Raw genomic sequence first — 21,931 nt, 5'->3', positions numbered from 1 at the left:
GATCATCTGGAGCTGGAGTTAGTGTCTGTGAGCCCATGGGTACTGGGACCAACCCTGGGTCCTCCGCAAGAGCATCACCTGCTGAGCCATCTCCCCAGCCTCCACAGTCACGTTTCCAAAGGACCTAATGCTATAAATACAAACTATGAATACGGTTATGTATTGAAATGGCAATTTAAAATATTTTGTTCTGCCGGGCGGTGGTGGCGCAAGCCTTTAATCCCAGCACTCGGGAGGCAGAGCCAGGTGGATCTCTGAGTTCGAGGCCAGCCTGGGCTACCAAGTGAGTTCTAGGAGAGGTGCAAAGCTACACAGAGAAACCCTGTCTCAAAAAAAAAAAAAAAAAAAAAAATTGTTCTAAGGTCTTTGTTGTTGTTTTGTCTTACTGAGACAGGGTCTGACCTATATAGAGCCCTGGCTGTCTTGGAAATCACTACGTAGACCAGGCTGTCCTGGCCACAGAGATCTACCTGCCTCCTGGGTGATAGGAGTAAAGGTGTGCACCATCACACCAGGCAGTAATTAATTTTTAATTGAGCGCTTGTCTCTAAACTGTAACGTTTTCTACAGAACACAATACTGTTATAGACTTTCCACAGCAAACTATCTCTCACTGATTTACTGCATTTGATTTTATTAAGAAACTGAGAAGCGATTTCTTCTTTTACTGATGTTAATAAAACAATAACTGCTGTAGGCCGCAGGAATATATCATAAGAACTCAGCTGGTTATGGCAAAGTCACTACCTGGAGGGATCAGGGAATTCCTCCAGAGGAAGCCAAATCCCAAGGAGCTTTTGGTGTTACTTGGCTTGTTATATATCAGCTGTCTTCTGTTATGAAAATCATGTGTGCCTTCATAGCTTTCCCAATTGACTTTTCCCTAAGAAGGGCTAACAGTGTGGACTGACCACTCTCTGGACATATACATTCCAGGTATTTGGAGAACAGCCTCGGGAAAGGCTTTCTCTGGTATCACATTGTCTCCCTTAGCCACTTTGAAGGACTACAGGAAACACCACCCAGGTGGGGGCTCAACTTCCGAGGACTAACAGTGATAACGGCCCACATGCAAGTCTCCTGACTTACGGTAAATTCCACAAGGAGACACTGCCTAGGAGAGGTGGACGTTAAGTAATAGCTTTACACAATTTAGCTCGGACCCTCCCTTTATATACCGGGACTTCCAGGGCACGGAGAGAGAAGAGAAAAGAGAATGGAAGAACTAGATGGGTAAGAACTTGAGAGGAACGAACCGAGATGGGGAAGAACTAGACTGAAGGGCTAGAAGAGAGGACTAGAGGAACGAGATGGAAGATGAGGAAGAGCCAGATGGGGAAGAACAAGATGAGGAAGAGCCAGATGAGAGAGGAGACGGGAGAGGAGCTGATAGGGGAAAGAACTAGATAGATGAGAACCTAGAAGGGACAGAACTAGATGAAGGAATTAAGATAGAACCTAGAGGGGACAGTAGATAAATATAGAGAAATCAGGCAAGAGAGGAGCTAGACATGAGAGCAGAATAGAAGCTGTGTAGAGAGAGAACTATCACAGAATAACAAAGTGTATGAACTAAGGAGTTTCGTGTACATAGCTTCATTTCTTTTCATCAAAGATTAATTATCAGCTGGTTGTAGATTCTTCCTGGACCCTGGGAGGGGACTATCGAGGGGCTGGACCCCCATAGTCCCCGATAAATAACCCTATATTTTTCCAAAGGCAGCAAAGGTTTTCACTGTAAGCAGTCTGTAATATTTCTACACGTGGCTTTTCACCTTGTGCACATTACTTAAACTCAAAAGGAAGATGGTAGCAAACTCTCCTGTCGACAAGGATTTCTATTTCATTTCCAATACCTGAGAACATAATTTAGAGAGCAGGTAGCCAGGCAGTGGTGGTGCACACCTTTAATCCCAGCACTCGGGAGGCAGAGGCAGATGGATCTCTGTGAGTTCAAGGCCAGCCTGGGCTACAGGGTGAGTTCTAGGAAAGGCGCAAAGCTACACAGAGAAACCCTGTCTCGAAAAACCAAACAAGAAGAAGAAAAGAGAGCAGGCAGAGATGCTCACACTGCTGAGTCAATGTCCACAAAGTCTGTCTCTCAAGACACTACTTGATTGTGCTCATTCCCAAATCCACTCAGGTCATGGTCCACAGAGGGCTCGTTTAGGAGCAGCTTTAGCAGGCTTGCATAGGGAAACAACCTCCTGGGCTGATGCTGTAGGTTATTAAAGTCAGCACGCATCAGCTAAACACAGCACAACCCACCATCTAAGACCTGCTGTCGGCTCTGCCAAACACCAACACGATCTAGAACGTGGGTGTCCATCTTCCAGACTCAATCTCTACCGACAGGTACTGGTGGGGAATCTCAGCGATCAAAAATGTTAGGTTCAAATATGACTCCGACTCAAAGTCTGTCATTTGAGTCACTCCCAAGTTGTTAGGACCTGGGAATGTAGCTCAGTGGTGGAATTATTGCTAGCATGTGTCAGGCCTGGGTTCTATTCCCCAGCACCACACAATCAGTCAATCAATGAACACACGTGCACACACATACAGAAAGACATATTTTGGCTTTTAATTTCTTTGTGAAACAGGGCCGACCAGTCCTCCTATCACCACAGAGAAAGGCTGAAGCAACAGGTCAGAATGGTCTCCAAGTGTTCCAGATGTCTCACAACTGCCTATTCTTCACACAGGAGGGACCCAGGAGCCGCCTTGGGAAGGGAAGCAAGCAGGAGCAGCCCTTCCCACAGTGGCGGCCACCATCAACACTATAAATACACCCCACAGGCTGAACTCCACGACAGGCACCAAAGCAGCGTTAAGACTGCAAGGATTTCTAACTGCAGACTCCCTCAATGTGCACCCTGAAGCTCCCCTATCAATCACAGGGAGGCAGCTCCCAGCCCTAAGTAAATGCATGTGTTCAGCTCTCTCTAGGCAACACTCGGCACCCTCTTGCATGTGGGTCAGTTACTCATGGCAGCCCTGACCACCTCTGACGGGGCTGGCCTGGGTGGAGAGCTCCTGAGGAGCAGAGTTGGGGACCAGCTTCAGAATCCCATCTCGGCGCTCTGCTGCACTATACCTAACGGAAGGGCGGTCAAGTCCCAGAGCTTCACACACAGAATGATTGACACCAGAGCACAGTTCCTACCCAGCCACAACCGTCAAACCATCGAGTGGCTCACCAGTCACTAACTGAACACAGTTCCTTACAGTAGAGACTATCCACATCCCTGAGATACTAAGGTTCAAAGAACACTTGCAAAATAAGAAAGAGAAAAACTCAGAGAAATTTCTAACATTGAAATGAAAGCTTTTCAGCTTCCTCTGTCTACAGGAAAACAAAGAATAAAACTGCATCCCTACCGGATGTCATGGCCATGCCTTTGATTCCAGCACAAGGCTGAAGCAGGCAAGCTCTCAGTTCAAGACCAGCCTGGCCAACACAGCAAACTCCAGGCCAACTGAAGCTACACAGCGAGACTAACTCCACGACAACCACACCCGCACTCCTAACCTATCTGGACTTCAGAACGCTGACACACATTTGGCAGCATGTGTCAAAATTTGGAGAATCTCTTACAGGGTACTATTCAAAGTGCACACAGACGTACGTACATGCGTACTCAAGGACGGGTCAAGAGTAAAGTGCAACACTTTGAATACCCTGAACACGCAGCACTGACTTCTGTGACCGACACTTGGTAGAACCGCATGATCAGGAAGAGTGAGGAGCTTAAGTCTCACAATGTGGACCTTGGATAAACCACTAATCCAGACAGCAACAGGACAGGAGTGGGCGGTATAATCCCTGCCTCATCCAAACCAGCTCGGAGGGAGGGAGGGAGGGAAGGAGGGAGGGAGGGAGGGAGGGAGGGGAGATAGACAGATAGATGCTGGACACAGAAAAGGGCCAGACTTCCCCTGAGGGTGGAAAGAGGGAGACATTGTATGTTTGGAGTCAGTAACTACTTAGAAACAAAAATACAAAATCCCAAGTAGCAAAGATCTCGAAGGCTAATCTTCTAAAAGGGATGGAACAGTGCAGACTAGTTCTCCCACTTACAAAGCTATGTGTCCAGTGAGTACGGGATTACCACAAAGTCCCCTCTCAGAGTTCTTTCTAGATTTTAGCCAAGCCATTCATTTCAGCAATTTTAAAGGCCAATAATGCCTATTTTCAGACAATGTAAGAATGACGAAATCAGAGTGAAGCCTTTATAATTATGGAAGTTAGGAAACAGACTTAGACAAAATAAATGACCAATGCTGCATAGTTTTGCTACACTTTATTCTGGCCCCACTTCTTATTGAAGAGAACTAAGCGTCCAGTGTCCAAATATAAATATCACCATGTGTTGGAAAAATAACCTTCAGATTTGTGCTCTGACCTCAGTTTGGCACAATGAAATCATACGCAAGTCAGACACAAAGGCTCGCTCACAGCTTGGCAGTGGTGGAATCCTGAAGGTAGCCCACTGCGTCAGACGGTGCCTTCCCTGAGCCCACACTGCAGGGAAATCCTCAAGTCACACACACAGCACACGGTGCACAGGTTCTTTTATTCTGTCCTGTGGATGTCAACGGTGCTGACAGATAGTGTTGGGAAAATTGGAAAGCACACACCTGAACGTTGTCACATTGTTCTACATCACGACTTAGTAACTACTGAACAGTTATGTCTACTAAATACAGTGAACAAAACGGTATGTTTACACCATTCTCCTGTAAACAAGGCTGTGCACAATAGTAACACACAGAATTATGCATACCATGATATCAAGGAGGAAAATACCTCTTTAAATAAACTATTCTATTTATAAATAAACTCTGATTTGTTTCAGTACACATTTACAGACCTGATCAATAAAAAGAAACAATATATAATATATATTTTTTCCTTTAAAAAGCAAATGTTGAGATATGGACCACATGAGAAGATCCACCTAGGGAAAGGGTGAGGAGCAAGCAGAGGGCACGAGAGTTACGAGAATGAATCCTGGGAGCACACATCAACACAAGAAGAGGACTGTCTAGCAGGAGCTCATTTTTACTTGAATTCCAGCAAGTTGCAATCAATCTTGTAATATACATAGGGGTAGTATTCTTGCTGACTCAGGTTCAGGCCAGGAATATCCATAGGAGCCTATGGAGAGACCACAAACACCAGTTAGGTACTTACAGGACCTCTTATGGACACCTCATCTGGGATGAAGTTATGCATTTAAACTAACTTAATCTGACCAGGCACTCACTTTGCCTGAAGTGTGGGTAGACCCTGAGGCTGCTGAGTCACACTGAGTCACACAGCAAGCAGGAAGGCCAGACTAAGCTAAGCTCCAATGCTGAAACTGTGACTGAACCATGACCTTCCTGTGTTTTATTGTGTAAAACTGCAAAAGTTAACTTTTTAAATCTTGGTTTAGGGGATGAGGCTTACAAAATGTAGTATCCAAATAAACCGAGTGTGGTTTTGAAGATCTCAGATCTGTTTACACCTTGTAAGAATTTACTGAGAGCCAAGTTTCTACCAAAGACTTAGGGTTCTTACTTTCTCTAAGATTTTATGAAAAGATAGCAAGTCATTTCCTGCATTTTTCTCTCACTAAAAAAACCAATTTTTCATTATTCCGATATATACGTGAGATGCTACCATCTTCAACTAAAGTGAAAAACAGCAAGCTATATGAAATTTAAACTGTAAAATAAAAGCCCACTAATATGGTGTAACAACAAAACCACACACACTGTTTGTGTTCTGGTTAAAAGCTAATGACCGGGCATGAAGAGCACTGGCTCTTCCTCCAAAGGACCTGGGTTCAACTCCCACCACCACACACTGCTCCCAACTGTGCAGAACTAGGGGATCTGCCTCCCTTTCCTGGCCTCCCTGGGTGTCAGGCATTCACTGATGTACAGACATATGTGCAGGCAAAACACACAAACATAAAACTCTGAACTGTCCCAAAGAGACTCCAGGGAGTAAGGGTACTTGCTGCCAAGCCTCCTGATGACCTGAGTTTGAACCCTGGGACCCACCCACATGGTGGAGGGAAAAGTCACACACACACACACAAACACACAGCATGTGTGTATCCTCCCCAAATAAATAAAAACGTAAATTGCTAATCTATTGACTCCGTTATTTCTACCAGACAAAATTAAAATAACTTCCTATTTTCTCTGCAGTCTATATTGTTTAAGAACAAGGGGGAGTACTGGGTATCTCTGAATATCTGCAGCTAAACATCTAATACACAGCGAGATAACGCTGGGCCGCTAGGATACCGAGAGCAGCCACACCTAGCACATGAACAAAGAACGTCCTTGCTGGGTTTGCCCGGACGCCTGCTATCCTTTCCTCCATCTCCTGAGCGAACGGGTACTCACATCGATAATAGCGGCTGCGCTGCTGTCCAGGTGCTTGTACAGTTCGTGTAGAACTTCTCGGAGTTTCTTCACCGTTTTCTTGTTGGGTTGAAGGAGCATCGCTTGGAAGTTCACCGGCAAGCCGTACCTTAAAGAGCAGCAGAAGCAGTGTGTAGCACAAGCACGCACGCACGCACACATTTTCTCTTCAGAGCAAACGTCCTCCTGCTTCTCTAAAGGCTCCTCATGGACACAGCATGCCCCGTGTTAAATAACCCCTTCACAAGCCGGCCACCAGCCACAGAAGCTCACACTAGCATGTAAACAAACCTGCGTCCACCACAAGTCCGTCCTTAAAACTGAGTCACTGCGGGGTGGTGGCCCCCGCCTGTGATCTCGGTGCTGAGGAGGCTAAGGCAAGGTCAGTGTAAGTCTGAGGCCAGCCTAAGCTGTAGCAGACGGGAAAACAGGCAAGCCAATCACTAGTAATTAATTAATATTCAATTTCACAGTAATCTATGAATATGCCCAGTACATAAAAATAAAATAGGGCTAGAAGACATGCTTATAATGAAAAATTGAGAATTTCCATACTTATTTGAAACATTAAAAAAAATGTAAAGGTGAGAAGCACAGCTACAGATAAGTTTTTAAATGATTTCTAATAGGAGCAGAGGCTCAAAGGGTATTGTTATCTTAAAATCTACACTGTACATCAAACTACATGCAAAATATCTGAAAAAAAATCTTCATTTTAAAGACATTGGCTTTTTTTTTTTAAAGACAAGGTCTCACTGTGTAAACCAGGCTGGCCTTGAACACAGAGATCTGCCTGCCGGGATTAAAAGTGTGTGACGCCACATCCAACTTGCTTAATATTTTATAATTAATTTTGCACTTAATTACAAATCACGTGCCACACACAGATATACTGAGTGAACTGAGGAATGATGGTGACCCCACGGAGCTAGAGCGATGTCTCGGATGAAAGCACTGGCTGCTCCTCCAGAGGACCCGAGTGCAATTCCCAGCACCCACGTGGCAGCTCACAATCGCCTGTAACTGCAGTTCCAGAGGACCTGAGGCCCTCTTCTGGACTTCACGGGCACTGTGATAGACAGACATGCATTCAGGCAAAATACTCAGACTCAATAAATAGGTAGTTTTTTAATGGTAGTGCTCCCCTAATTATAATGGAGCTAGCTCCAAGTTTCTTTTTGCTTAGTGCTATCCATCACTGTGCACAGTCCTGTGGTTTCTGGCAGAGCTGGAGCAAGCTCACCTGCACCTCCAGCCTTATAAATGTCTGACCCACATACTCACTCACAGTTCATGACACATGATCATCACGGTAAATAACTGAGTTACTGGTTCACTATTTACCACACTGCACTTTGGATTAGTGGAGTTCAGGCCTTTCTCATGACAAGCTGTACAGAGTCTACTAGAAAGGTTGTGCTGTATCACACGTCTCCAGACTGCATCGAAAGGCCACGTGGGACAGGCATGATGCTGCACACCTGCCATGGTGGCAGTCAGGAGGCTGAGGCAGGAAGATCAAAGTGTGAACCAGCCTATGCTGCAAAATGAGTTCCAAGTCAGCCAGGAGGAGACTGTATCAAGCAAAACAAGTGGCCGTGTTGAGCAACTGACACCATGGCAACTGGCCGACCACAGAGCACATTCGGTGTACCCCACAATGAGCTCACTGACTCACAGACCAACTCTCCTTAAACAGCACATGATGCACCTTAGAGGCAGAGTGAAGCAGTGTGGATCCCTCTCCTGAACCTGGTGCTAGAGGACAAGCTTGTGTGACCCTGACCGTCTCTGCCTCTTCATATGGCTGGACTGTCATGAGAAAGGGACACTGAGCTCTGCAGCTCCAACTTTCTCAACTGTCTTACCTTAAAACAGATTCGACAAAAACCCTCAATGCTTTTATATGAATCCACGCAATAAACGCCTCACTGAAATTCACTTTGAGCCACCGCACAAGTGGTCCCTTTAAAAAGAAAAACAAAATTACCACAAATTTGGTTTGCAAACGGCAATTAGAAAGTCAAACATCTGACCACACTATGAAGTTTCAAACATTATGCTGGACACCCTATTACCTTCCTTCCTGCTCTTAAATCAAAGGGTGAGCCAGTACTCTGGACCTCAAAGACTCTACAGTGAACCGGGCTCAACAACAGCAAAGGCATGGCTTCATGGAAGCAGTCTAACTGGGTTTGGAAGCTGTAGCACCAACACTGGAGCACACAACACAGCGCCCAGCGTACTTAGTGCACTGACAGAGAACTCAACCTGAAGCTTCTAGAGACACAGCCATTCCCCAACCCTAGCTCACAGTGTGAAACTGTGAACAAGGGCTTGTTCTGAGGCCCTGAAACCTGCTCCTGTTTTACATTTTCTGTTTCTATGACAATGCAAGTTCTTGTTGAATTAAATGTTGAGCAAAATTAAAAACTTCTTGAAAGATGTCAAACAATAATACCTCCTCCTGTCTGCCTGTAAAGACAGCATTACTGACTCAGTTAACACTTAGGTTAGGTAATGCACAGGACCATGTGGACGTACCAAGCAACTGATTCAGGCAAAGAGGATACAATTCAGTGACAATTTCTGATCAAAATGCTTGCTCTTTGAGCTGCTGTGGCCACAAGCATTGACAACATGTGCTTGCTAGAAAGCAGAGCAGGTGGGGGACAGTGAGCAGCGAGCATGGCTGTGTCTGTGTCCGGCTGCTCCCCGGTGATGGAAGAACAACCCTGAGCTGCTGGGAATCTACCCATAAATATATATTCTAATTTGTTTGTGAGAACTTCCCGATACTCCTGCCTCTTCCTCCAGTGCTGGGATGACAGGCTGTGCCACCACAGCCAGCTTTGGTCAGGGTGGCACTGTGGCTTTTTTGTGCTGGTGAAGCACTCTACTGAGCTACATCGTCAGCCCCAATACTTACATTTTTCTAGCACCAAATTATAAACTGTTTTTTCATAATGTTTCTCTCTGAGACTTCCAGGCTTTCAGTATCTCCAGAATGTATTTTTCCATTTTCCTAAGACTCAAAAGCAAAGCAAGCTCTAAAAAAAATCCAGCGAGGATCGCAAAAGGAGGGCTCGGCTCCGGGTAAGGACGTTTGCTGTGCACGCACAAGGACCTGAGCCAGACATGGACACACGTTTGTAATCCCCGAGAGATCTGGTAACTGATGGCTGCCTATAATCCCAACACTCTGAAGCCGAGGCAGGAGAATAATTCCCAAGAGCTCAAGACAGCTCTGGGCCACACGGTGAGGTCTGCCTGGACTGTGGGGTGAATCCTGTCTCAAAAAAGAAGTGGAAGAGTACAGCAACTAAAATCAACTCTCTTAAAGGAAAAACCAGAGAAGTTTTTGCCAAGTCAAAGACAGGCAATACTACTTCACTTCCCCGGACACTGACAGTGCTAAGGAACACCACATACAAACTGCTTCTTCTTGTCAGTAGACAGCCTGTTCATTTCTTCTTTATCTGCCTTCATCTCCTCCTCGTTATACTGGAAGTCACGAACTATGAACCTAAATTTGGAGGAAAAAAACAAATTTGTCCACACCATATATAACAAATGCAACAGATTAAAATTATATGCACACCTTTATGAGAGGGACAGACAACTTACTTGTTTTCTCTGGCTTTGTGTCTGAAATCATCGACCGCTTTTCTAAACAAGGTGACGTTACAAAGGTAACTGTCTTGGTCCTCTGAAAGAACACTAGAGGGGAAAGGCACTGTGAGTCCTAGACGTCCTGTGGGTTTCACAAACGGGGAAGGGAGGGACTGGAAGCATGCTCACTCTTCACCTGCACGCCTCCGTCGGGAAGACGCTCTGTCTGGGATGCTCTCTGGTTAGGATGCCCGCACACCCTCTCCTCACTCTCCAGCTAACAAAACCATCTGTTCACTAAGGGAAGCCACACTCTAAGGGGCAGCTGTTCAACTTCTACATCAGGCTGGTTGGTCAAACTGTCTGTTCTTGTCTCACGGACTATCCCTCTTTCCAGTCCAATCCAGCCAGCCCACCAGGGCCTGGCTGCACACGGCCATCACCTCATACCCCAGGTATTCATTCCTGTTCCCCATAACATCCCCAATCGGAATTTCACAAGCAACAGTCTCAACAGCTCTGAATGAATACACTTCTGTGTGTCAAGCTCCTTTTCAGTGTCAGTGAGCTCATAACTTCCAGCCACAGCTCCACGGACATCACTACAAAAACCTTTCCAGACACAAGTGCTGGGAAACTGCCACAGAGATGTGTAAGGCCTTGGGGAGCAGGCCTGCTGGAAAGGGTGGACTGTGGCTCAGACAGTAGGAATCAGCTTTTAAAAGTGCCACTGACTCTACAGGAAGAGAACCCATGCACAGGGGCTGCAAAGCTACACTCAGCATTCTCAACAGCCAAGGCCCAGGGTGGGTGATGTCACTGGGGGTGGGGCCTCTTCTACCTTTCATGCCATGAGGATTTTCTAATGTTTAATTTACGGTTTTGTGAAAGAAAAACAGCTTCTAAAGTATAGGTGATACACACGCAAATTCTCCATCTTCAGTGTGTGCAAGCCAGGTGCACACCCACAAACATCTCCACACTTAAGGTAAAAAATATTCATCCTTCTGAAGTTGCCTTGTGAAAGGTTTTTCTTTTTATGTTTATGTTTTGGTTTTTTAAGAATACTTTTATGGAGGGGGGGGATGCTGCACATCCACATGCACCTCACTTGCATATGCCTGAGGAAAGTGCTGGATGCCGTGGAGCTGGAGTGACGGCAGCTGTGAGCCACACAAGTCTCAAGCAAAAAGGAAAAAAACCATGCTTCATTCTTAAATTTGTGTGTGTGTGTGTGTGTGTGTGTGTGTGTGTGTGTGTGTGTAGGCATGTATACAAGGTACTTTCCTGGAGGTCAAAGGACAACTCTTTCCGCCATGTAGGTCCTGGGACTCAGGTCATCAGGCCCAGTGACAAGCCCCTTTACCCACAGAGCCACCCTGATAGTTTAAGTAGCATTTCTTCATGATGAAATGTGGACTTGAACTCTCTCCAGATACAGTGTTAGCCAGAGCTATGGCTGCCTGCCGGGAGGCTTAGTTTAACCCGATGAGCGTAACAATTTCTACAGGTAAACAGATGAACTGACTCTTAGGTCTGCCTCGGGCCATTTCCGTGACCCTTGCCGGAAGTAGAGCTTTCTAGAGCCCCCAGCTCTTCCTGCTCTTCCTGATCCCTTGCTTCTCTAAAGCTTGAGCCAGCCATCTGGTTCTCCCCGCTGCTTTAGACAGCGCACTCTGGCAATCCTAATCCAGAACACAGACGAATTCTGCACAATGCCTAGGACAATTTGTATGTACATTCTAGCACTCAACCCTACTAAAGCAATCCTCGGAAACTCTAGGGAGTGACTTCTAGGAGAAAGGTACGGGTTAACCAGTGAGCTGACCCAGACTGACATGTCTAAGTTTCTGGTGCAGGTAACTGAACCCAGGGCCTCCCACATGCTGGGTAAGAGCTCAACCACTGAGCTACCCCTCCTCCCCAACCTCCAATGAGACAGTTAAGAAGCAGAGACATTGCCAGCCTGGTCCTCACAGTTCCAGACCAGCCAGGGTGACATGGTGAAACCTTATCTCAAACAAACACCCACCCAGAGACAGAAAGAAAAGTGGTGAAAATTCAGGGGAGAGTGCGAGTCTCCTGAGCCCGCGTCAGTGGAGGTTCAAGACAGCACCAGCCTCTTCCCTGGGACAGCTTCACACACATCTGCACACATCCTAGCAGGCGGCAGGATTTCCAATCATCGGACATTTGAAAACTTTAACACAGAGTTTTACAGTGCACAGCTAGGCTTTGTGCATTGACGACGAGGTGAGAGACCAGCAGGATGAGCACGTCAGGGCACTTCCTGTTGAGCCTGAGGACCTGGAACTGACGTGGTGGGAGGAGCAAACTGACCCCTGCCACCTAAGCTGCCCTCTGGCCTCCACAGAGGCTCCCAACACACACACACACACACACACACACACAATACGGACAATGTCAGCGGTAAGGCGAACAGCTTCATCAAGCCGGTCTTTCCTGCACGGTGAGTGACAGAGCACTGCCCCAGTCTAGCTCTCCTAGCTGGCTCGTGTGAACTGCAGGCTCCTCCTGGTGCTACTGAGCTGGCTCTATGATCTCCATGGACATTTAAACAGCCCCATTTCTTAGTCAGTGATGCCAAGTGCACTTTACACTTGAACCTGGTGGAGTGGATATTACCCTGACTGAGGTGGGGCTGGGGATCCAGAAGGCCACTGGGACAAGTACTGCCGGAATCGAACTCTTCTTCCTTTAAACTATTAAAGTGGTTAGCAAAAGATCGAACTCTCTGAAATGGTATACTTAAAGTCCTCCTTTCAGAATTAGGCCTACTCCCCGTCCTACACAGCACCACACCCACCCCTGCAGCCGGCCTTTCATGGCTACCTCGAGAGGGCACTGCACTGAGTCTTCAAGCTCCTCCTAGGTACCCGCTGCTTCCCAGATACGCGTCAACCTCTGAGCTCAAACGCCCTACAGAGAGGTTATTACTGGTCAGGAACAACAGTGCAGACGAGAATGTGTGTCGAGACACATCCACTGTCTCCGGCTTACTGTTTGAAGAGCTGGTTTGAGAGATGGAGGGGCACAATGAGCTCAGGCCATGGCTCTCAAAGGACCAACACTCGTCAAGCGCCAATGGAACAACCCTGTGTTTTATATATTCTGTCAAGTCTGCAAACTCCTAACTTAGGTCATGAGAGGAGAAAATGAGACCCGACAAGTTCAAAGACTTGCCCAGGTCACACAGCAAGTTGAGAGGAACCTCAATAGGGCCCATGATTTTCCATCACACTGAGCAAACTCCCACTGAACTAGAACAGAAGTACCCCACGGCCTAACCTTACCAACCTCACGTCCTCACTGTCTTCCACACCGTCCTTTACAAGAACATCTGGGAGACAATGGCAGACACTGGCTGATAACCTGGCTCATGAGCTACAATGTCACTGCCTTGGCACTGGGAACTGAAAGCCACCTGCGTTAGAGAGCGTCAACACGGCTTCCTCGTCTATGAGGACATGAGCCGCCTAAACTGCCTCACGGCACTGCTTAGAGTGACGGACAGACAATACACACTGAACTCACAACCCAACCGCTGACTAAAAAGGCAAGCCTTCTGCGGCTTTTCCAGGATAGGCACATCTGGCCTCAACTCTCTTCTCAAGTGACAATGGATTTGATCAACACAGCCTCCAGGGGCTGCCTGGTGACTCCTCTGTGAGGTCAATGATGTTAGTTCCTAGTGGGCCAAGTGCACGGTGGACAAGGCTTCAGAAGGCAGAGAAGTCCTCACTGCTTCTGGCCCTAGTCCTGCCCAGCAACAAGTGTGACTGGGCAGACAACCTCACCTCACTCTCCTCAAACTTCTCACCTACAGAAATGGGGGGGGGGTCGGGTCACACTGGCTGCGCCCAGTCCCTTCTAGACATAAAATGATAACTAAGATGACAATTTACCAAGTAAACTGGTGGCTCTAAAGTTACAGGCTTACTGCAAAGAAAACCGCAAAGGTATCTCCTAATCCCACAAGCTGCAGGAAGACTCGGGGAACAGAGCGCTATTGGCGGACGGCTACTCACTTGCTCGACCTGGGGACCACCATCTCTGCGAGCGTTTCATACTGCTTAACCCAGTCATTGTGGTTCAGCCTGCAGAAAGGCACAGGAAGCGTGGGGGATGAGTCTGACTTCTGCCATGCCCAGGAAGAGAAAACACGGACAGATAGGAAACGTGGCTCCAATAAAATACATCACAGAGATGTAGCAAACCCCAGCCTCCTACTGAGAACACGCCTCACCTATAGAGTGAGGCAGGAAGTACTGATCGCCTGCCGCCCTCAGAGCTAGTAACTGTCGCAACAGAGGCTCAGCCAAGAGCCTGGTTTGGTAAGGTGGCCGAGTCTCTGTTCTTCTTAAACTGCATGGTTGAAAACAGAAGAGGCCGTGGGCAATCACTACCCTTGGTGGTCAGTACAAAGGGCTGACTCAAACTCTATGTACAGAAAGAGGCGGCATCTCCCCGGGAAGCAGGAGGAACCAAGTGGCGGTAACTGATGCTGCCCCAGAACACTGTGCACCAGCTTTCGGGAAAGGCCACTGGCTTTGGGGACGTGGAGAGACAACTACGTGTGATTTACAATAAAGTGTTTGTAGGCATGGCTAATTCATTATGTAAAGTGACCTACAGGGCTCCTGTCTCCAAAAGCTGAAATTTTCTAAACATAAATTTTAAAGAAAGCTAAATAAAAAAAATATGGGCAAAGATTATTTTCCTGAAAGCTATAAAATCAAAGATAAATAGAAATTTTGAATAATGTGTTCCAATGTGTCAGTAAACAAAATTTTATTTGTTTGTGTATCACTGTGGCTGCTTCAGCTCTAACAACCAATGGACATGGTAGAGCGGAGCAGTTATGACAGCTGGTAGAGCCATAAAGACTATGCAGCCCTTGAAAACACAGTCTTCGTTTTTTCTCCTTTTGGTTTTTTGAGACAGGGTTTCTCTGTGTAGCTCTGGTTGTCCTGGAACTCACTCTATAGGCCCGGATTGGCCTAGAACTCACAGAGATCTGCCTGCCTCTACCTTCAAGGGCTGAGATTAAGGGCTTGCCCCATCACCGCCCAGCTCACATTCTTTATTCTTATAGGGCTCAAGTTCAAATATTTTTCAGAATAACAAATTCAATGGCCTGATTTTGAAAAATCTAAAGTATCTATTTTTAAAAGTTTAATAACAAAATATTTGCTCTATTAGTCAGCCAAGCCTACCAATTTATAACTGATGTCTCCACTACAACATTATGAACCAAATTGTGCTGTATGTGCCACATGAACAAATGTTTTGTGCTTGATTTTCAGGGACGCTCTGGTAACAGACATACTTGGGGACTACCACCAGCAGTGTGACCAGGTACTCGGAGTCAAGAACAAAGTCATCTTTCTTCACGATCTCTGCCAGGCTCCGAGTCAGCAAACTTCCCCTGGAGGATGAGAGGAGAGTCACTGGGGTGAGTGCACACTCCACGGCAAAGGGAAGCAAGGGCTAAACACACGTCATAAAGGCTTGGGGCTTAGGAGTTCTTGTTCTTGCAGAGGAGCCAGGTTCAACACCCACGCGGAGGCTCAGCTGCAAGGGATCTGACACCCTCCTCTGACCTCCAAGGACACCAGGCACACATCTGATGCACAGACATAAACGCAGGCAAAACAATCATACACCGAAAATAAAGTTTTTAAAATTTTATATAAAAAGTCAACAGTTAGCCAGATGTATCCTACCCCTGCAACTTAAGAAGTGTCAATGTTTGCCAGAATTTCCTCTAATGTCTAACTTTGTGCTCATTTTAATTACTGTAACTCAGCCCTTCTCATAATTACATACCTTGACTGAGAAAGTACTAGTCATCAGATACCAGTCTACTTCACTGCAATCATGAAATTTTGTCATCTAAGCACAACCTGTTTCTCCTCCTTCTCTCCCTAGATATCATGTGATACCAGACAATTTTGGTTAATTAACACAATACAATAATCAACCTTCAAGTCAGTTTTCATTTGGTCTTCCAGTCATGAAAATGCTTGTCTATGCTTGGACTATGACACAACTCTGAACAGCTCTGCACCTGACGCTACACGCGGCGGCTGACAGATGCTCAGCGGTTGTGAGCACTTGCCGCACCAACCATGTGGACAGAGTTCAGACACCAGCGTCCGTCCGTGTAAGGGGCTGTGCACAATCATGCACACGCCTAAAACCAAGAACTGAGGGGCGTGGGGACAGGGTGACCCGAGGCCCGAAGAGGGTGCCAGAAGAGGGGACCTGATGAGTTCCTCTGCCCTCCATGCAAAGGTGTGTGCACCATTCACCCACACACCACACTCACACACATGTAAAATAAAAACTGAAATGAAAAACTTCACTTGTGTCCGTCCGCCCCCACCCACCCACCCCTCACCCCCCCCCCCGCCTCCAGAACCAACAACAAAACTGCCCCAGCTACACTTGCAGTGACACTACAAGGAGGTCAACCAAACACGGCCGCAATGCTTGTGAAACCTACACTGGAGAGGAGAGCAGACATCACCGCTACAGCACAGACAGGTGTTACATAAACATCTTTTAAGTGGCAGGTGATCGACAGGCAATAACTGACTTGACATAAAATAATTTTACACCTTCTTCAGTGAGATATCAAGTGGATAAGGAAATAAGCCAGCGTCCAGGTGGCAAGTAAATTTATGAGAAAGTTTAGTGAATCAGCTTCACATCTGTTTGAACTGCTCAAATTCTGTAAAATTAGTGAACTTTCTCCATGAAAATTTTTTAAAAATCATTAAAAAGTATCTTTGTGTATGCCATGTGTGTAGAAGCCTGCAGTTAGGAGAGGGCATCAGATGCCCAGAAATGAAGTTACAGAGAAGCACGGGAACCACCTCAGGTCCTCTGCAAGAGCAGCCAGCATGCTCTCCAGCTCCCTCCAACCACTGGTTACAGACACAGCACAGACTGGAACCTTCTAAACCCCAACGGGGCCCACAAAGGCTTGAGAGCTTACGCATTCTTTCGCTCCAAATTCTGAAGGTTTCCTTTCAGGTTGTTGTATGCAGACGCTCGAGATTTCAGGTCATTATCAATCTGAGTCACTCCCTTCAAAAGAGAAAAGAAAGACGCACGCTCTCCCTAGGTTTGCCCCACCAACACAATTTAAATAGTTTCTGATTCAGAGTAGTGGTTACATTAAAAGTACAACTTTAAAAGGGCATTTAAAAAACCAAACTTTGTTTTTAACCAATTTCCACATGAATCTTTCATGCTCTGTTAGTCTCTGTAGTTAACTGCTATTGTCATATTACTTCTTAAACCAAGAAAAAGGACCCCAGCTCACCAGATTTGAAGATTACTAATCAAAAGGCCTCAAGGCCAGATGTGGTGGCACACACCTTTAATTCCAGCACTCAAGAGGCAGAGGCAGGAGGATCTCTGTGAGTCTGAGGCCAGCCTGGTCTACAAAGTGAGTTCTAGGACAGCCAGGACTACAGAGATACCCTGTCTCAAAAACAAAAACAGAGGGAAAAAAAACCTAAAAAGTATTTCATAGCTATCTCACACACACACACACACACACACACACACACACACACACACACACACACACGCACGCACACACGCACGCACACTCCATACATTTAAACAATTCTTCTATAAATCAGTGTGTCCCACCTGCCTCCATTTTCGTCTTACCTTGGCAATTATTTCGGAAATATTTTTCAGAGATTGCTTGATTGGGTATTTGGCCATGTCCCACTGGAACCTTGTTATGTAAGTAACCAAGTCAACTGAAACAAGGTAATGGATTAATTACTAAAGAGAAGTTATAGTATTTTTTGGTCCTGGAACTCACTCTATAGACCAGGCTAGCCTCAAACTTAGAGGTCCATCTGCCTCTAACTCCTGAGTGCTGGGACTCAAGGTGTGTGCCACTATACCCGACTGTTCTTGTTATTGTTGATTTTAAAAGATTTATGTATTTATTATTATGTATACCGTGTTCTGCTTGCATATACGTCTGCATGCCAGAAGAGGGCACCAGATCTCACTGTGAGCTACCATGTGATTGCTGGGAATTGAACTGAGGACCTCTGGAAGAGTAACCAGCGCTCTTAACCTCTGAGCCATCTCTCCAGCCCCAAGGCTGTTTGTTTTTTTAACATAGGCAAAGATATAACTTCTGAAGGGTCCCGATTAAATAAATGTGAATGAGATCAGAAGAACACTGAAATTAAGATTTATTTTTTAATCATGGATATAAGGTGGGGGGCAGGTATGTCCAGATGAGGGCAGAGCAGATTCCCTGAAGTTACAGGAGTTGTGAGCCATCCAATGTGTGCCAGGAAATGAACTTACGTCCTCTGCAAGAGCAGTATGTGCTCTTAACCACTGAGCCATCTGTCTAGCCCCAGAACAGCAGATTTATTTATTTTTAAGTGGTATTGTTGGGTGTAGTGGTACACACCTTTAATCCCAGGCAGAGGCAGGCAAGCCCAGCCCAGTCTATTTAGCAAGTTCTAGGCCAGCCAGAGCCACATAGTGAGAGACTGCCTCAAAAATAAACAAAATGATAATAATTAACTAATTCAACAATAATGAGATCGAAGTATTCTGTACAAAGCCATCAATATCGAGAACAGGCTCAATATAAATTATTAACTTACAGCTGCAGACATGTACATTAGTGGTCTATTTTATGAGCACTCAGAAAAGCAATATTCTAATTTGAGGGGAACGAGGCATTACTCTGTAATAAAATCAACCATTCCTGGTTCTATTAAGTAGAAAACAGGAGCATCTAACTGCAATAATGCTGAGATGCTCAGCATTACGTCAAGAGTCGTTCCAGACAGGAGACCACATGCTGCACTTACACTACATTCTGTACCACCTAAGAGTGACATGAATTATGTTCCAGGGGACAGATGTAACATCACCAGTAGTAACCTCACAGCTTTCTAGTAAAGTAGCATCCTCATCTACGGGTTTCTACATCCTTTTGGCTTATGTTTCTGAGCCGCTCACATTACACATTAATCATTACAAATCACAAAGGATCAGCTCACCTCCACTGGCCAACAAGTTCTCCTGAACTTTATCTTTACTGTCCTCCAGCACATCAGCCATATACTGAGCCACTTTCTTGACCACGCTGGGAAGTAAAAAACACACACAAAAATCATCATTTGTAGGAAAAAAACTTCCATTCATATATAATGAATCCTATCTTATATAAAACATTTAAAGAATAAAGTGGACCAAGGTCTGGTTCTATGAAAAATCAACTGTGTAACTGTAGGGTTTTATAGGGACTGAATGCAATGTGTTTATCAATCTAGAAAGAAAGTCATGCAAACTGGTCATGACAGCACACCCTTGTGAGGTGGAGGCAGGAGGATCAGAACTTCAAGACCACCCCCTGCTGAACATGGAATTACAATCCTAAAAGGAACTTACTACTTTCTTCCTCCTTGCTTTTCCACTCTAAAAGGGCAAGCTCTTGACCTCATTTTAGGCTTTCCCCCAACTTGGTTTTCTGACCCAGGGTCTCATTATACAGATCAGGCTGGACTGAAGAGGCATCTTCACGCCTCAGCCTCTCAAGAACTGGGCAACAGGTATGTGGCGCTGTCTCCAGTAATGCATCTCTTCACTGAGCTACACAACTGTTCTCCTACAGTAGGCTTCTTGCCTTAAGTATGACAGAGCACCAACACCACACGGTGACTATGGTGGTGTACAACCCCAGCCCCAGCCTCTGAAGCTGAGGCAGGAGGCTCATGCTGAACTGGAGGCCAGGCTGGGCTCAATAGTGAAATCCTGTCTCAAAACAAAAGCAAGGGGCTGCAGAGACAGAGACTTAGCAGGTATGAAAACACACTCCAGAGAACCCTAGTTCAGTTTCCAGCACCCCAGTCAGGTGGCTCACAACCTAACTCCAGCTCCCGGGACCTAAAGCCGTCTCTGGCCTCCTCAGGCGCCTGCACTCACATCACACATGCACACACTGACAACACACACATACATACATACATACATACATACATAAATAGAATACTCCACACATCATCAGTTAGAGTAACGAGAATGAGAATGTGGCCAGACATGGCGAGCCGTTGGTCTCAACACTTGGGAGGCAAGGGCAGGAGGATCTCTATTAAGTTTGAGGCCAGACTGGTCTACAAGTTCTAAGCTACCCAGGGCTACAAAGTGAGACTAAAAACAAACAAACAAACAAACAAAAACAAAAAGAAATCCCAGAATGAGATACTGCTTTGTACCACCAGGAGGGTTAACAAAGTATCCATTAACAGTTGGTCCTGGCACAAACGCAGCAAAATTAAATGGCTTCAGCGCTGACCACACCTGTATGCCCAGCACCAGGGAGACTGAAGCAGGGCTGTTCTAAGCTCTGAACCAGCCTGGGCTACAGAGCATGTTCCAAGGCAGCCTGAGCTACAGTGTGAAACCCTGTCTCAAAAACCAAAAACACAAACCCTGACAATGCAAATATGAATTGGTACAGCCACTTTTAAAACAACTCCCCAGAAAAGAACCAAGGAACCGAGTCCATTCCCAGGGAGACATACACTCAAGAGAAATAGTAACAGAGCACACAAAAAATACATAAGCCAAAAAGAGAATAAACTAAATGTGCACCAGCTGATGGATTAATAAAACATATAATGGAGTATTTGATAATAATGAACATAAGGGAATAGTATTTGTTAATAGGAGGAAATAAGCTGGGCAAGGTGGCACATGCTTGCAATCCCAGTGAGGGGAAGCAGACAGGAGGATCCTAGGCTTGCTGGCCAGTGGCTTCCCCAAATCTGCTGTCCCACAGGTTCCAATGAGAGGCCCTGTATCCTGGCCACTATGTACACCTGCACACACATGCACCTACATGAACACACAGATACACATGTGCACACACACAAATATACACAAAACACTGATACACAAAGAAAAACAGTCATTTCCTACAGTCATTCAGCTAGCAGAGAGGACCCAGGGTCTAGAGAGACACTCTCCAGACAACCTGACACTGACCACAGACTCACTTTCTTCAATTCCACACATGCAGATACATTACCCTTCTACAAATGCATCCAGTTTAGCCAGTTCATCCGACAAGCCAACCAAGACATCCAACGTGCCAACCTAGAAGGGAAATTCAGCTGTCATCACTTTCATGTTTTATTGAAGGGCTCTGACACAGGTCTCACTACGTGACCGAGGTGAACCCCGGACTGCCAATCCTCGTCTCCCCAGTGCTGGGATTACAGGCTCACAGCACCACATCTGGCTCCCTGGCTCCCACCTGCTCGGAAGGTGGGAGGAGCTGTGGGGGACCAGTCCTCACCTTTTCTAGAGTTCCTATGAGGAGAAGAGAGGAATAAGGAATGACAGATAGAATGATAGGCCTAGCAGACGAGAGGAAAGACAGAAACACAGGACAGCTTCAGGAGGGCCTGGATCAATATCCACTGGCCCAGAACTTTATTCAAAAGAGCTTTTTATAACAATGCCAAAGGGAGGGGGAAAAGACCTCCTCCTTGCTAGATACAGCAGAGTGTAGACCCTTCCAAACACCTGGTACCCAGGCCCTTGGTCCAATCATCCTCTTATGCAGTTCTGCTGGGTAAAGCAAACTCAGACCTCACTAGGAAACCTATGTGGGCTCCCACAAGGAACTGTTTTTGTTTTGTTTTGAGACAGGGTCCCATCTAGTCCACACCGGTCTCAAACTTGGTATGTGGCCAAGGCAGGCCTTGAACTCCTGCTGACTGAGTGCTGGGTGGGATTACAGGCTTGTACCATCCTTCCTAGCTCTACACCCCTTTATCTTAAAAAAAAAAAAAAAAAAAAAAAAAAAAAA

At 46.1% G+C, this 21,931-nt stretch overlaps 1 protein-coding gene and 1 long non-coding RNA gene across 3 annotated transcripts in view; one reads left to right on the top strand and one right to left on the bottom strand.

Moving 5' to 3' along the window:
* Positions 1-4,286: 4,286 nt before the first annotated feature.
* Positions 4,287-21,931, bottom strand: part of Atp6v1c1 (ATPase H+ transporting V1 subunit C1) — a 32,979-nt gene continuing 15,334 nt past the window's right edge. Inside the window, exons 3-13 of one of the 2 annotated variants that reach the window (XM_028879228.2) lie at positions 21,146-21,213; positions 19,116-19,201; positions 17,743-17,837; positions 17,057-17,148; positions 15,383-15,481; positions 14,082-14,150; positions 10,048-10,140; positions 9,853-9,946; positions 8,289-8,386; positions 6,403-6,529; positions 4,287-5,158 (exon numbers count right to left, since the gene is read on the bottom strand). In XM_028879228.2, the coding sequence (XP_028735061.1) occupies positions 5,063-5,158; positions 6,403-6,529; positions 8,289-8,386; positions 9,853-9,946; positions 10,048-10,140; positions 14,082-14,150; positions 15,383-15,481; positions 17,057-17,148; positions 17,743-17,837; positions 19,116-19,201; positions 21,146-21,213 (1,017 nt within the window). In that variant the 3' untranslated portion in view covers positions 4,287-5,062. The remainder of the gene's footprint in view (positions 5,159-6,402; positions 6,530-8,288; positions 8,387-9,852; positions 9,947-10,047; positions 10,141-14,081; positions 14,151-15,382; positions 15,482-17,056; positions 17,149-17,742; positions 17,838-19,115; positions 19,202-21,145; positions 21,214-21,931) is intronic. The other variant, XM_037197742.1, reaches the window with a different exon arrangement.
* LOC119086386 lies at positions 11,343-16,400 on the top strand. The gene is made up of 3 exons (XR_005089670.1): positions 11,343-12,502; positions 15,360-15,508; positions 16,068-16,400. It is a non-coding gene; the product is annotated as an uncharacterized LOC119086386 (long non-coding RNA).

The sequence above is a fragment of the Peromyscus leucopus genome, chromosome 20 (genome assembly GCF_004664715.2).
Source record: "Peromyscus leucopus breed LL Stock chromosome 20, UCI_PerLeu_2.1, whole genome shotgun sequence".
In the NCBI taxonomy this organism is placed as follows: domain Eukaryota; kingdom Metazoa; phylum Chordata; class Mammalia; order Rodentia; family Cricetidae; genus Peromyscus; species Peromyscus leucopus.
Note: the sequence above shows the minus strand (reverse complement) of the source record. Positions and strands in the feature narration are given on the sequence as shown.